Source organism: Crotalus tigris, unplaced genomic scaffold (genome assembly GCF_016545835.1).
Source record: "Crotalus tigris isolate CLP2741 ecotype Arizona unplaced genomic scaffold, ASM1654583v1 scf7180000024439.5362192, whole genome shotgun sequence".
Classification (NCBI taxonomy): Eukaryota; Metazoa; Chordata; class Lepidosauria; order Squamata; family Viperidae; genus Crotalus; species Crotalus tigris.
The window spans coordinates 231,911-246,569 of NW_024100609.1; the positions used below are offsets into that span (position 1 = coordinate 231,911).

At 39.1% G+C, this 14,659-nt stretch overlaps 1 protein-coding gene across 2 annotated transcripts in view; it reads left to right on the forward strand.

The window, feature by feature from the left end:
* Positions 1-14,659, forward strand: part of TRAPPC12 (trafficking protein particle complex 12) — an 87,659-nt gene that overhangs the window by 27,357 nt on the left and 45,643 nt on the right. For both annotated transcript variants that reach the window (XM_039331927.1, XM_039331928.1), the window contains exon 7: positions 14,519-14,631. In XM_039331927.1, the coding sequence (XP_039187861.1) occupies positions 14,519-14,631 (113 nt within the window). The remainder of the gene's footprint in view (positions 1-14,518; positions 14,632-14,659) is intronic.

A 14,659-nucleotide genomic window follows, 5' to 3' on the forward strand; every position in this document is an offset into this window, starting at 1 on the left:
AGATTGGCTGCAAATTAGCATATAAAAGAAGACTTTAACTAAATTTACAAATCCTATTTTTTCTAAGTATCACATCTTCCTATTATGTGGAAGCCACTCAGAATCATTGAGAATCAGCAGCATACAAGTTCAGTGAATCATTATTATTGCTGGCCACGCATTCTTCCAGAGCCTTGAATATAAATTGAACTATGGTTCTAAAGGCACTTTAACGTAACATGGCTTGCTTAGTTATGATTTATAGTATCTTGGAAAAACACTGCCATGGATGAAAATAATAAACCAGTGAAAGAAAGAAAGAAAGAAAGAAAGAAAGAAAGAAAGAAAGAAAGAAAGAAAGAAAGAAAGAAAGAAAGCACAGTTTGTAGCAGGTCGAGGTGAAATCTATTCACTTTTGAAAGTAAATTCATTTAAGGTGCAAAGAAAAAGTTTGTGACTATCCTAGATAAGCTGTCTGCATTTCTGTGGTAACTTACTGGTACTATCTGGAGAGATGATAACTTTCAGTACCGCTACTTGTTATTTTTCTGGGCTAAGGGGATACAGCCAAATACTGTATGCCAGTTTAAGACATGACTTCCTTTCTAGGTGACCTTACTATGCCATACAAATGTGATTTTTCCTAAGTCTTGATGCAGTTGCTTAATATAGGTAGTCCTCGCTTAACAGACATTTGTTTGGCAATTGTTCAAAATTAGGACAGTGCTGAAAAAAGGGACTTATGAACAGTGCTCACGCTAACAACCAACACAGTGCCTCCTCAGTCATGTGATCGTGATTTGGATGCTTGGCAACCTGTCAGACCTTTACAGCAGTCGCAGCATCCCATGTCCTGTGGTCATCATTTGTAACCTTCCCAGATGACCTCTGACAAACAAAGTCAACGGAGAAGCCAGTAGGGAAGATCACATGTTGTTGTGGTCACATAATGTCTCATTCAGTGACTATGGTGATTCGCTTCATGACCATGGCAAAAAAAAAAGGTAATAAAATTGGGTGCACTGGTAAGGTGCCACACTTGATTGCACCTCTTAATGATGAATTCTCTGGCCCCTGTTGTGTTGTAAGTCGAGGACTATATGTAGTGAGGATGTCCTACCAAGCATGTAACTAGAGAGGTGTTAATGAATAGGTGCATTGCATTTGTAGGTCAAATGATGCTATATTGCATAGCAGTCTAGGTAAAACAATGAATATACATGTATTGAGAAAGTGTCAGGCATGGACCAGCCTTTGTGTATTTGTTCATTTGCAATTTGGAAAGTTAATTTTTTTTTTAAGTTAAGGTTTAGTTAGTAATCCATGATCAAACATACTGCAGCATCCATATTTATGGATTCCTGAACAATAGTAAATTAGCAAGCAGAATTGTAATCAAATCCAGGAGACAATATATACATCTGGTCTTTATGCAAAAGAGGGTGGCAGGTATGTTAGATCAAACAATTTATCTGTATTGTTGGACAAGAAACAACGTTTGGAAACTGAACAAAGAGAGAAGTAACCTAGAATTAAGGAGAAACCTCCTGACAGTGAGGACAATTAACCAGTGGAACAGCTTGCCCTCCATCACTGGAGATTTTTAAGGCTAGACAGTCACTTGTCCAGATGGTATAGGTCAGTGGTAGCGAACCTATGGCACGAATGCCAGAAGCAGCACTCAGAGCCCTCTCTGTGGGCATGCGCGCCATCGCCCCAGTCCTAGGCCTTCAGCTGGGTTTTATAAAATCTTTTCGCTTTAGGCCTCCACCACCATGTACAAAAAAAAAGGTTCAATCAGTCAATTTCAACTTCTCACAGAAAAAAAAAGATCTTGCAAAGTTGGAATTGATTGAACTCTTTAGCGCACCCAGTCTGCTGTTACCACCGTAGCCACACCCACCCAATGGGCCACACCCACCCAGCACCCGACGATGCATAAGTGGGTTTTGGGTTGCAGTTTGGGCACTCGGTCTCTAAAAGGTTCGCCATCACTGGTATAGGTTCTCCTGCTTAAGTGGGGGGCTGGACTAGAAGACCTCCAAGGTTCCTTCCAGCTCTATTCTATTCCATTCTATTTTATCCTCATGACCTGAGAGATGGAAAGAGTGTATTTGAAAATATGCCTTAGAAAAAGAATAGCAAAAGACCTGGTGTGATTAAGTAGCTAATTTTAATTTAAAAAACAAATATGAAGTATAAGGATACTTTAGCTACTATGCAGTAATCATCATCCTTGATAATATGCTGATGGTTGCTTAATTTTCTTTTCATTTTTTCCATATAACAAGCATAAATGTAGAAATCTTTGATTTATTTATCTCATTTTGATTCACAATAAATAAAAGAATTAGGCAATTAAAATGCACTTTGCAATCAAATATGTCAAGATGCAAATAAATAATGGTTATGAAAACGATATAAAATATATTTCATTTAATTCATGTATGCAATTTAGATCAATTCAAAATATTCATTGAATTAAATACAGTATATTTATTTTGGAACAGCATGTACATTCCAGCCTAGAATCTTATGAATATCCAGGGATTGTGTAGCTGTTGTTTAGCCTCTGTATAAGTAAACTTATTAAATATCTATCTTTTACTTCATTTTTCCCCTCTCTGATTTTTTTCTCCTTTTTATGTGCCAACTCTTAAGAGCATCTCAATTGCCCAACTATCCTATCAACTTTACTAACACACCAAATGTATTTTACCTTAGCTTCTCTTGAATCCTAATGTTCTTATATCTCCTTTCATTAACTACGATTAAGTTAGTTTTCTTTATGTTGGCTGAATAAACTTGGCTTCTTAGGAACTTGTTTTTTTAATCTACATAGTAAAGCTTCAAAGTGTGTGCAAAAGCTTGCTGATGGGAACAAATATCTAATACATGTATATAATCTACCGCGGGTAGGATGTTTAACGTGGTGGATCCATATGCGTGTGCATTTTTACTTACTCATTTCTTTGTGACAAATACCTTACGCTGCTGATGTGAAAATGAATATGTGCTGTGGAGAGTAAGGATTCACTGCCGCTCTGTACCAAATTGCAGATATGCAAGTTTGGGAAATAAGGATTTTATATTTGTTTAGCTTTGTAGCCACCATTGCTCAGCACAAGTTTCTGTTGATTGCCTGGTCTAGTTTCAGAGATGAAACTGTTTTTTTCAGTTCCATGTTAGTAGATAGTTACCGCTCAGTGGCTACTCTATTGATCACTTCAGCAAAGAGTAGAAGTTAATTATGACAGTCAGTTGATGATTTTGCCGAAGGAAAAAAGTACTAATAGCACCTGATTTCCCTGTCTCCCCCTGGTCTCTTTTTCTGTCAAGAAATTGCTATGCCAAGATTTGAAAAAGCCCCAGGATTTTAAATTTACTAAGGTATGCATTACAGTATTCTATTTGATCACTGCATGACATGTGGCCTGATCTTTTAAAATCAGGCATCTGCTAATTCTCCCCATAAAAACCTTATGTAAGGGCAAGGGGCAAGATGGCGAGGTCTATATCTTTACCCTTGTTTGAAGACATAGAATTCCACATAGTGGTTTATTTGTTCTTTTTGTGGTTGAAAAAAAAGGTGTGAATGGACCCCTTAGTTTTAAAATGCATGGCTTTGGAAATTGTGATCACAACTTATGTACTCAGGATAGCATTAAATATATTTTTTAAATGATGGGGAGCAGTAGAACATTTTTTTACTGTTCTGCTCTCAGAAATATCAAATTACGTATTTTCTTAACAAAGCCACACTAATAAATAAAGGTAGAATTGTTGGGTTGGAAAGTTTACCTCTGTTCTCACCTAGTGGTGTTGCAGTATACATGACAGAGAATCCAGCATCCAAGTGAATTGTTGATTTTCAAGTGAATTGAACAAAGACGTCAGGCGTAAGCCTGCAGTCATGCCATAACATTGTCAGGCTGTTACATTTTGTTTTCCTTACTATTCTTGGGTTTCTATAGGTAGCCCTAATCTGTTGTTGTTTTGTTTTTATTTTTGTTTTTTAAAAAAAATCAGGTGTTGCGCTTCAGTTATTCCCATCAAGATACTCTCATATCTTTTGGCATTTGCCAAATCTATGTTTAGGAGACTTTGTGCCACCATCATTTTTGAGAACTGTTAATTTACAAACAGAGCTTGTGGGATTATATGTAAATTACATCAAAATATAAGCCTGGATGACTATTACAGAACATTAAGATCTATCTCTTCGTTTTGAAAAAAAATTGCATCCTTAGTAATGCTGGAATTCCTTGAATCTCTGTTTTCCTTTGTTTGGTGCTGTCTTCTCAATTGTGAATGAATCGTACTGAATTTCTGAAAAAGTATCCACTGCATTTAAGGTATTATACATCAGCTCAGAGACCAAACCTGCAGCTAATAATAAAGAATGCAGAAGCAGTGATGCCAGTCTGCTTCTTTGATGTTCCAGCCTCTCTTCCTTTTTGACAGCCAAACGGCCAGCCCTATCTACGTAGCTTAAGCAAGAGGTGACTGAAAAGGGATGTGTGCATTATTCACTTCTGAACAGCTAAACAAGTAAGGTAGACTCTCTTCATTCAAAGCTGAAATTCTGTGTGAATGTCAGCTGTATATTCTATGTCCAATCTTTATTTAGAAGGGAAAAAAAGGGTGACACGGGGGAATGGAGTTATTTCTCTTCCTTAAAGAAAGTCTAAAGGGTAGGTGGGCGTGGGGATTATGAACAGCTGATTCTTTTAGTTTTGAGAAGTGCTTGCCTGCAAGGATCTAGGAAATAGCAGCTAATTCACTGTTCTCTCTGACATCTGTTCGTAATTCAGTGAGCTCATCCTTGGCTTTAGACTTACAATTTGCTGCAAATATGGAAATAAATTTTAAAAGGAGGGGAGTTTAAACAGCAGCCAGTTTTAAAATATGGCTCTTGTGAACTTGGATCATGATTGATGCCTTGATACATTCGATTTTAAGAACTATGCAATCGCATGCTTGCCTTATCTGTTACAAAAGCTTGAAAAATCCTTTTTTGCTTCAAAATGCTTCTTGCTCGCCTCTTATTCCTGTCCCTTTTACCTATTTTCTTCTATATGTGTTTCCAAAAATCTGAAAACTAGGAAGCTAACACTATTTTGGGGAAAAAATAGCAGATCAAAGACCAGATAAGGCAGCATTTTTTTTTTAATTTTTTTTGTTCTCCCTGTTTACCGTAGGCACATTTCAAAAATGCATTGGGTTTCCCTCTGGTGGGAGCAGCAGCATCCTACCATCATATCTGCTGCTAAAAATCTTCTATGCAAAATTCTATACAAGGAAGGGGATGTTCCTAGGAGATCCTTATAATTAAAGCGCTTTCTGGGATTACTTTGCCTTTTTTTTCAGTTCTTCTAAACGAGAATGTTTCCCACCAAGCTTCCAATTATTATCACTGATGTTCTTAAAGAATAATTATGCTAAACTAATCAACAAAATAAAAATACAAATAATGCAGCCCAAATGTCTACCACGCTGCTGGTGCTTTTGATTATTTTAATACTGGAAAATTGAATATTGTGAGCATTGTTGCTTGTATGTACGCTGAAAGCTTATGCACCAAAGACAATTCCTTGTGTGTCCAATCACACTTGGCCAGTAAAGATTCTGTTCTGTTCTATTCTATTCTATTCTATTCTATTCTAAATTCAAAACACTTTTTTAGTTTCATTTTACTGTATAATCAGCATGGGATAGAGTAAAGTTTTTCTCCTGGTCAGTTTTTGTTTCCCAACACACATCTTGTCTCTAGTCCTCTAACAGCTCTTAATAGCTTGACTCATCTGCTACAAAAGCCGTGGGTTGCTGTTTATTGCTGCTGGTGACTGTAACTCAGTGGTTCTCAACCTGTGAGTTAGGACCCCATTTGGGGTTGAACGACCATTTCACGGGGGTCGCCAAACAAGGCTGTCCGCCATTTTTCCCCCTTTTCTTTGGCCATGCCCCTGGCACCCGATGATGTATAAGTGGTTGGGGGTCACCACAACATGGGGAACTGTATTATGGGGTCGCGGCATTAGAAAGGTTGAGAACCACTGCTGTAACTGATGCAAGCAATTTTTTTTTCAGGATGGGGCAATATTTGTTATCTGAAGCCTTTCAGGACCAGAACTTAAGGGAGACTGGACAAAACCAGAAAGTAGATTAAAATATAAAGGTGCCCCACCCCTTTTTGTCTTCTTTTTTTCCTTTAGACTGTTGCTGTTTACATTATGCCAAGCATTCCACTTTTATCTATTCAATGTTTTTTTTCCTGTTTCTTTGGGAGCATGTGTCAATCTTACCAGGAGCTGACTGGTTGTGTACTCATGCTTGATGAATGCTGCTACTGGTGCCGTCATAATCAAGCATCAAGATTGGAAGAGAGGTGGCACCAGTAATAACAGCTTCAGTTTCTGTGGTAAATGAGTAGGTCCTCAAGATCGACTGATACCTTATTTGTATTTTGTATAAAAATGATAATAGTGCATGATAACCGAAGGAATTTCTTGCCTATATATGAGCATGTGAAAGTTTTCAGTACTCTTTTAATACAATGAGAAACTGTCCTAGTGATGCTTTATAGATATGAATGATAGTTTTTTTTTAAGTTACATCTGTATAATTCTCCAGTTAAATCCACTTTTGCTCTTGTATGTTTCACTTATGTGAAGAAGCGATGTTTGGACATGCAATGAAGCAAAAGGTATAAAATCCTCCTGCTATTAATTATGGATGGCTAACTCCACTTGAAAGAAACAGTAAGAACACTGGAAGTGGTAAAGAAAATACACATTCTAGAAAATCCTTGTAGTACACTTTTGTGTGTTACACTTGTGTATAGGGTGGTACCTTTGAGTCAGTATTGATTCCTGGAAACTGCCTGGACTAGTCACTATAGTTTTCTTGGAAAGATTTCAGAAGTGGCTTGCCATTGCTTTTCTTTCTAGGGCTGAGAGAGTGTGACTGGCCCAAGGTCACCTGGTTGGCTTTGTGTTGACTCTCAGATTTTGTCCATTTATCCTTATTAACAGTAGATGACTGTGTTGTAAAAATTTGCTTCTGTTTACTTTAAGATTCATAAAGAATAGAAGGTTTAGGTACTACATTTGTAGTGTAGCATTTGCCTTTGTTTTTATTTCTGGGTAAAAAGAATTCTTCTCTTCATTTAATCTTTAACTATTTTAAATGAATTAACTATTTTAAATGCTTCTGTATATATTTAGAGCAGTGGTTCTCAACCTTTCTAATGCCGCGACCCCATAATACAGTTCCCCATGTTGTGGTGACCCCCAACCACTTATACATCACCAGGTGCCAGGGGCGTGGCCAAAGAAAAGGGGGAAAAAATGGCAGACAGCCTTGTTTGGCGACCCCCGTGAAATGGCCGTTCGACCCCAAATGGGGTCCCGACCCACAGGTTGAGAACCACTGATTTAGAACTATTCTGAATTTTTTCTATCACTCTATAGATTAAGATGCTCAAAAATAATAATTCTGTTGAAAGGACATCTTTTAACCATTTGAGATCCAGCAAAAACCTTTGCTATAGATTTTTGTTTCCTGTAGGTATAACATGGTTCTCCCATGTTAGCTGCTTTTTCTCTACCTCCTTCGTTCTCAATCAGAGGAAGCTGAAAGAAACGCCTTGGCAAAAGAATTGTGTGCTGTCACAGAGAAACAAATCAAAATCTTCCTGTTTCAACTGATATTCTGATTGAATGCTCTCTTAAATCTGTTAAAACTTCAGAGTCAGCACTTCCTGTGATTCTGTCACTTGATTGTTTTTTGTCAGTTGATGAGTCTTTATTGGTGATTCAAGAGGAGGTGTCCTATTACTGCATGGCCTTTCTGCCTCCTTAGCCTTGTGTTCTGTCCTTGAAACTTAACTGACCCCCTTTCTGGAGGTCTTTGTGTTCTTAAACCTGACTAGACACCATCCTTCTCTCAGACTCACACACATGCATCTAAGCACCTTGCAGACTCCATGACAGTAGCACACAACCATGTATCTTCCAAAACCTTTTACTAAACTGTCATTTACCCTTGTACTCCTAAAGCTTTACCTCATAGACTTCTATTTCTTTGTTTTAAAGGCCACCCAGAATGATTCTGGGCAGCTAACACTTTAAAAGTCTGGAGGAGGAGGAGGAGGAGGAGGAGGAGGAGGAGGAGGAGGAGGAGGAGGAGGAGGAAATATATGCAGACAAAACTGATCCCACAAAAAGCACCAACAACAGGAACTCCACCGCACCTTACTTGAAGGTCTTGGAGAACACCCAAGTTTTTAAAGATTTATAGAATCCCATCAGGTTGGGAGCCAAAGGATCCTCTGCAGAAATATTATTCCAGAAGGCAAGCACTACAATAGCGAAGGCGTTACAGTATTTTTATTATTGTTCTCACTTAAAATCTAAAAGATTGATACATGAGGTTTCACAATTATAAAATTGTTTGCAATTGCCAACTAATTTCTTTGGTTTTATAATCAGATTAGGATTCTGACAAACTGAAATAACAAACAAATAAATGTAAATATTTAAATGCGGTTATGTATGGACACGCTTTCAGTGATTTGTAAACATTAATTTTTAGTTGATAAAGGCAGACATCTTCTCTGCAAATATGACTTTCATCTGTTCTCCGCCCTCAGGAAAAGTTTTTGAAAATGTGTGGAAGAGAGCAGATTAAGGGGAACAGCTTCCTTTCTATTCTGCTGTTGGAGTCATTCTGTCATATTCTGTCCCTGTATTTAAATTTTGATAACCTTATTTGTGTTTTTTAATGTGAGAGACAGATATATATATATTTAGTATGAAGTGGGCTTTTTAACAGAAAAATAATGATTGTCTATTATAATACAACTGACAAAGATGTCCCTTTTCTTATAAGATAATAATCTTCAATATCTTCTGAATTTTAATTTTATTTTCCAAGAAGGTTGAAAATAAAGAGCCCTGATTATCATTTCACCTAATTAGGATGTAATTAGAGTAAGAAATGATACATTTTCCAAACTCAAAAGTAGAGATGCTTAGGTCAGAGGTCCCAACCTTTTGGGCACCAGGGACTGGTTCCGTGGAGAGAGGTTTTTCCGCGGACCGGGAGTGCGTGGTTTTCTGTGCTGTTTGCATCCTGTGGATGGGGCTTTGCTTGTTTGTGCAGACCGGTTGCTGGCATGCCGTGGCCTGGTACTGGTCCACAGATGGGGGGTTGGAGACCCCTGGCTTAGGTGCCTTTACTCTTTAGAACACATTCAGACTCCTCCCAGAGTTTGGATCCTTGGGTGTTACTGATGTATATCACTGTTTTTCGGTGTCAGCCACAGCTGCTGCTCTGCTTGTAATAGAGAATAGTATGCCTTACCTCAATCCTAAGAAGTGAAAATGGACTAAGTTAATGGCTTCATTTTGTCAGAGATTGACTCTGGTTTAGCTTGGCTGCCAACTTTTATTCACTGCTTTAAAATGAAGCTTTGGGGTTAGCTCTGGTGCTACATCTTTGTGATGGGGTTATGGATTTCCATTGCATAATAACCTCTGTACTAATGAGTTGGCCTACCATGAAACAGCATGTAGGATCATTAACTTTGTTTAATAACTAGTATCAGAATTAATACTGTCTTCTTGTTTTTTTAAAAAAAAAATCTGTGAAATATCCATCTGTCTGTAGATTGAAACTTTTTATTCACTAATGGTTTAAGAAAAGATGTTTGTGGGCAAAGAAGGTAACAAAGGAGTGGTTTAGGAACCAAGACCATGAGATAGAAACATGAAGTAAATTGACAATGCAGATCTGATGGCATAGAAGAGAAGCTCATTTTCTGTTTTGGAGAGAAAAGGCATTAAAGAGTTATGGGAAAGAGAAAATCAGGCTGGTGGAATGCTACTGACTGCCTGTGCCATCTCCTTGCCGACTTCTTGCACAGCAGATTTATCTGTAATGTTTTGTAAACAATAATTGCTTCGAATCATTTATTTTTACAACATAGCGTGAGTGTTTAGTCCAAATGAATTTCTTACAAAAGACCATCCATTAGGAAGACATAAATTTATTTAATATATTGAAAAGAATTTATAAGGCTGTCCATCTCTCACAGCAACTCTGGGTGTGTGCTGTCCCACTCATGCACATACACACTCCATGGGTTTAAGGAATCTTTATTAAGGCTTCCGAACCTGAATTGGTATTCCCCGGTAATTCCCTGGGCCGGCAGCAACTCAGCCCCAATGAGTTTCACAGGCTTCTCAAATGAAGCCAACACTAGTCCCCAAGGTAAAGGCATATCCAGTCCACTAGGCCAAGGCAAGTTTCCAAGGCAAAAGCAAGTTCCAAGACAGGCAAATCCACAGGTCAAGGCAAGGCAACACAAGGCAAAGGAAACAGCTGAAGAGACACGATCTGAAATTCAAGGCAAGAACACATAGCAAGAAAACAAACACGTTGTTCCCAGCACCGTCTCCATCTGTCTGCTGTGCTAAGTAGCCACCTTCTGGTGCAGCCCATCAAAAGGGCAAGGGAGCCTCCTTGAGAGTAATCTGGCTGACCTTTGCTGCTTCTGCCTTTTCCCTGCCTTACATGTTCCTGGATCAGGTGCAGAAGGCAGTTCCTCTTCCTCATCACTGACCGGCTGCAGCTGCATGCTTTCCCCACCTGAAGCCTCAGGGCTGTCCTGCTGCAGCTGTGCTTGAGCCAAATCGCTCTCAGACATCTGCTTGGAGCCATTGACCAATTCCCCTCCTGATGTGCCTGGAACTGGTGCAGCTTCCTCCAAGCTGACTTCTGGAAAGGTATCTGGGGAAGCGTCCAGGGAAGTTATCACAGGATGACGTGCAGGATTAATGATAATAATAGTTTAACAAAACTCAACTCAACATGAGGCCACAAACACAATCCAATTCACAAAGAATAACATTAACCAATATTAACCAGCAGAGCTCCCCTAAACACATGGCCCAAATGCCTGAGGGAACAACACGGTCTTTCATGCCTTATGAAAGGATAATAGGGCTGGGGCCATCCTAATCTCTGGAGGGATCCTATTCCATAGGGCCGGCACTGCCGCAGAAAAGGCAATATTCCAGAATGGCATTGTTTAATGGAAAGGATAGGGAGCATGCTCTTCCTGCTAGATCTGGTGGGTCAAGCAGAGATCAGGGGAGAAAAGTAGCCCCACAAATAGCCTGGCTGTATGCTATGGAAATCTTTATAGGTGGCAAAGAGCATCTTGAATCTCACCCAAAAGCCTATAGGGAGCCAGTGCAGCTTGCAGAGCAGTGATAACCATAACAAGAAACATCTAAACCAGTGTTTCTCAACCTTGACAATTTTAAGGCATGTGGACTTCAATTCCCAGAATTCCACAGCCAGCATTGCTGGCTGTGGAATTCTGGGAGTTGAAGTCCACTTGCCTTAAAATTGTCAAGGTTGAGAAACACTGATCTAAACTGTCTGTACTCCTGCATTGTAGACCAGCTGTAGCTTCCAAATGCTTTTCAAGGGCAGCCCCATGTAATGTGCATCATCGTAAGCTAAACCGGAAATGACTAAGATATGTGAGTCAATATGAGCAAGGTCAACCAGTCTGGAAAGGAATGCAGTTAGTGTACAAGGTGAATCTTCATGTAGATGTTAAATAAGAGTGGGGAGAGAGTAGATCCCTTAGGAACCCCCAGCTCAGTCTCTCTGTGTCCTCCCTGGAACTGGCGCCAAGGAAAGTAGAGATTCATCATAACTCTGTGCCTCCCACTCACATCTCCTAAGTAAGCCCAGAAAGATGCCATGAGTGATACTATTGTAAATGAAAAATCAAGGAGGACTAAGATAGATTAGCCTGCCTGAGGTTATCAATCAGATCAGTGCTGTCTCAGTATCCCAGCCAGGATTGAATGTTTCGGAATCATAATTATGGGAAATGTACTTCAAGTAATTCAAGTGATATTCTTTAAAAAAAAAATACAGTGCATTCACTTCAGTGTTACATTTGTATTTGATTATTAGATGGTAGATGTGGCCCATCACAAGTCCGGTAGACACATTACAAACACGTGAGTTTAACAGAACTAAATAAAGAAATAAAAGGCAGTAGAAAGTGGTAATAGTTTTCTGTTTATTATCAATTACCCTGAATGGTTTACAACATATTGTTAAAAGTCATAATAAAAAAGTGAAATAAACACTGGGAAAAAAAAAGTCAATTAAAAAGAACATGCCATGGGATGTTAAGAACTGGGAAAGGGCAACATTAAAAAAAAATTGAAAAGGATATCTGAACAACTGACACTGGGACCTGATGTGCCACAGAAGAGTGATTATTCCTCAGAATAAGGACCACTGTGGAGACACCTCATCTGCATGTTGCCACTAGGCAGCAATCTGCACATAGAAAGTAGCATTACAACATAGGCACATACACACTCCTAATAAAAGAAAGAGGAGCAAAGACAGAAACCATCATAGTAATAATAGGTAGATACCACTCTTGCAGCTAAAGTGTTCGAAGTGAAAATGCCTAGCAGAAAAATAATGTCTCTGTCCACCTTCTGTGTTTTCGGAGTGAGCCAGTGTCATGCCTTCCTGGGGGAAATAATTGTTGAAAGAGGAGAAATCCTCCGGGGAACAGCATGACAGGCATCAAACAACTGGACTTCTGTTTTAAAAAAGACTTTTCCATAAGTAAGAAGCCTCTACCTCGTAGTCACCTACCTAACCTCTTGGCAGGGGTACCCAGAGGAGAGCCTCTGAAGGTGACCTGCATTTTATCCTTCTGAAGGGATTTCAGGTATACTTCGAGGAAGAGTGTAGCCAAAAACAACGCTCTCTCCCTTAACTATTCTTGCCAGAATAACATAGACTTGGTCAGTAGTCAGCATTGATTAGAGGTCATTGGGTGATTCGATTTAGCCTAAATATCAAAGCTCCTGTACACTTTAAAATAGCTGTGGCATTTAGAATATTCCAAAATATACATACTTGTAAGTAAATCTGGCTAAGCTCTGTTATAAATATTCTAAGGCTATATTGTCACCAAATGCAAAGTTAATAATGTCTAGCTTATTACATGTGTGATATTAAAATCTTGATCCTTAGCTGGATGAAGGCTATTTTTTTTTTGCTTGATTTTTTGCTCGGGGTTTGTATTTTGGTTACAAAAGCTTTCTGTAAGAAAAAAATAATGGAAGGATGTGAGGAAAAAACTCGTAATTGCTGAATTTATCTTTGTTTCTAAAGAATTATAAACTTCTTTGGTAATGAATGTTATACATTTCAAAAGCTTAATAATTCTGATGGATAATATAGATCAGGGGTCCCCAATCCCTGGGCTGTAGCCCACTACTGGGCCACGTGAGCACTGAGCTGGCGCATGCACGCGCACAGCTCAACTTGCACAAGCAGCGGGTTGGTGCGCAGGTGGAGCTTGACTTGTAAAAGTCAAGCTGTGTACACACGGACCAGCCCGCTGCTTACGCGAATCGAGCTGCATACTGTGCACCGGCCCACTATTTGCATGGCCCAGTTCCCTCCTCCCCCCGTCCACTAAGCTGTAAAGATTGGGGACCGCTGATATAAGTTACAAGAACTGGAAGCCCAAATTCCATACATATGTGAAATTTAAAACTATACTTTGGTTTGCATTCACAAGATCAGAATTGAACACGACTATCATGTCTTTGGAAAGCCTTCTCAAGGCATATCTTCAAGCCCTATATATACTACCATTTTTTTGACCTTTTCTGAACCCTCTCAACCTGTCAGACTTGTATGTGCAATGTGTGATTTCATCAGTACACAATAGAAGCAATTGACATCGGGTGGCTTTGATACAACCTCTGCCTGCTAATTCAGCACCAAGTTACAATAGCCCTTCTAGCAACTATCTCACACTGCTGATTTATGTTCAGCCTGTCACTGACCACACTTATGCCCTTTTCAGATATAGAATTTCCAAGCCATGAGTACAGTATGTGTGTCCTGTATTTTTCTGAAGTTGTGGTAGTTTTCATTTCTCCCCGTTGAAGGACATCTTATCTCTCTCAGTCCAGTCTTCCATCCTATTAGATTAGACTACCATGCTGGGATGTCAGCCAGACCTCCCAATTTTATGTCTTCCAGAAAGCTAATAAGGAGCCCCTCATTGCCATCTTCTGGGCCATTAATACTAGGCTCAGAATTGATCCTTACAGAACCCCACTAGTTACAACTTTCCGACTCAACACGGTATCATTAATGCTGACTGTCTGTGTGCAGTTAGGTAGCTATTGTGAACCACCTTACTGTAGTGTCATGCAAATCACCCTGTAGTAGCTTGTTAGGAAGAATGACATGTGGAACCTTATCAAAAGCTTTGCTGAAATCAGATAGATTATATTCACAGCCTTTTCCTAGTCCAGCATTCAACCAGAAAAAGACCTGATGAATAATGTTAATATAATAATTCTGCCCTAACTCATGCTGATTAAAATAGAGATTCTCTCTAACTGCCATTATAAAGAAATTGTGATAGCTGGAAGATAGTAACCCGCATATTTTGTTATTTTAGGGTCCATGGTTCCATTTTCAATGCGGATTTTGCACGCAGAACTTCAACAGTATCTTGGAAATCCTCAGGAGTCACTTGATAGACTACACAATATGAAAACAATCTGCACAAAGGTAAACGTTCCTTTAGACAGCCCATGAA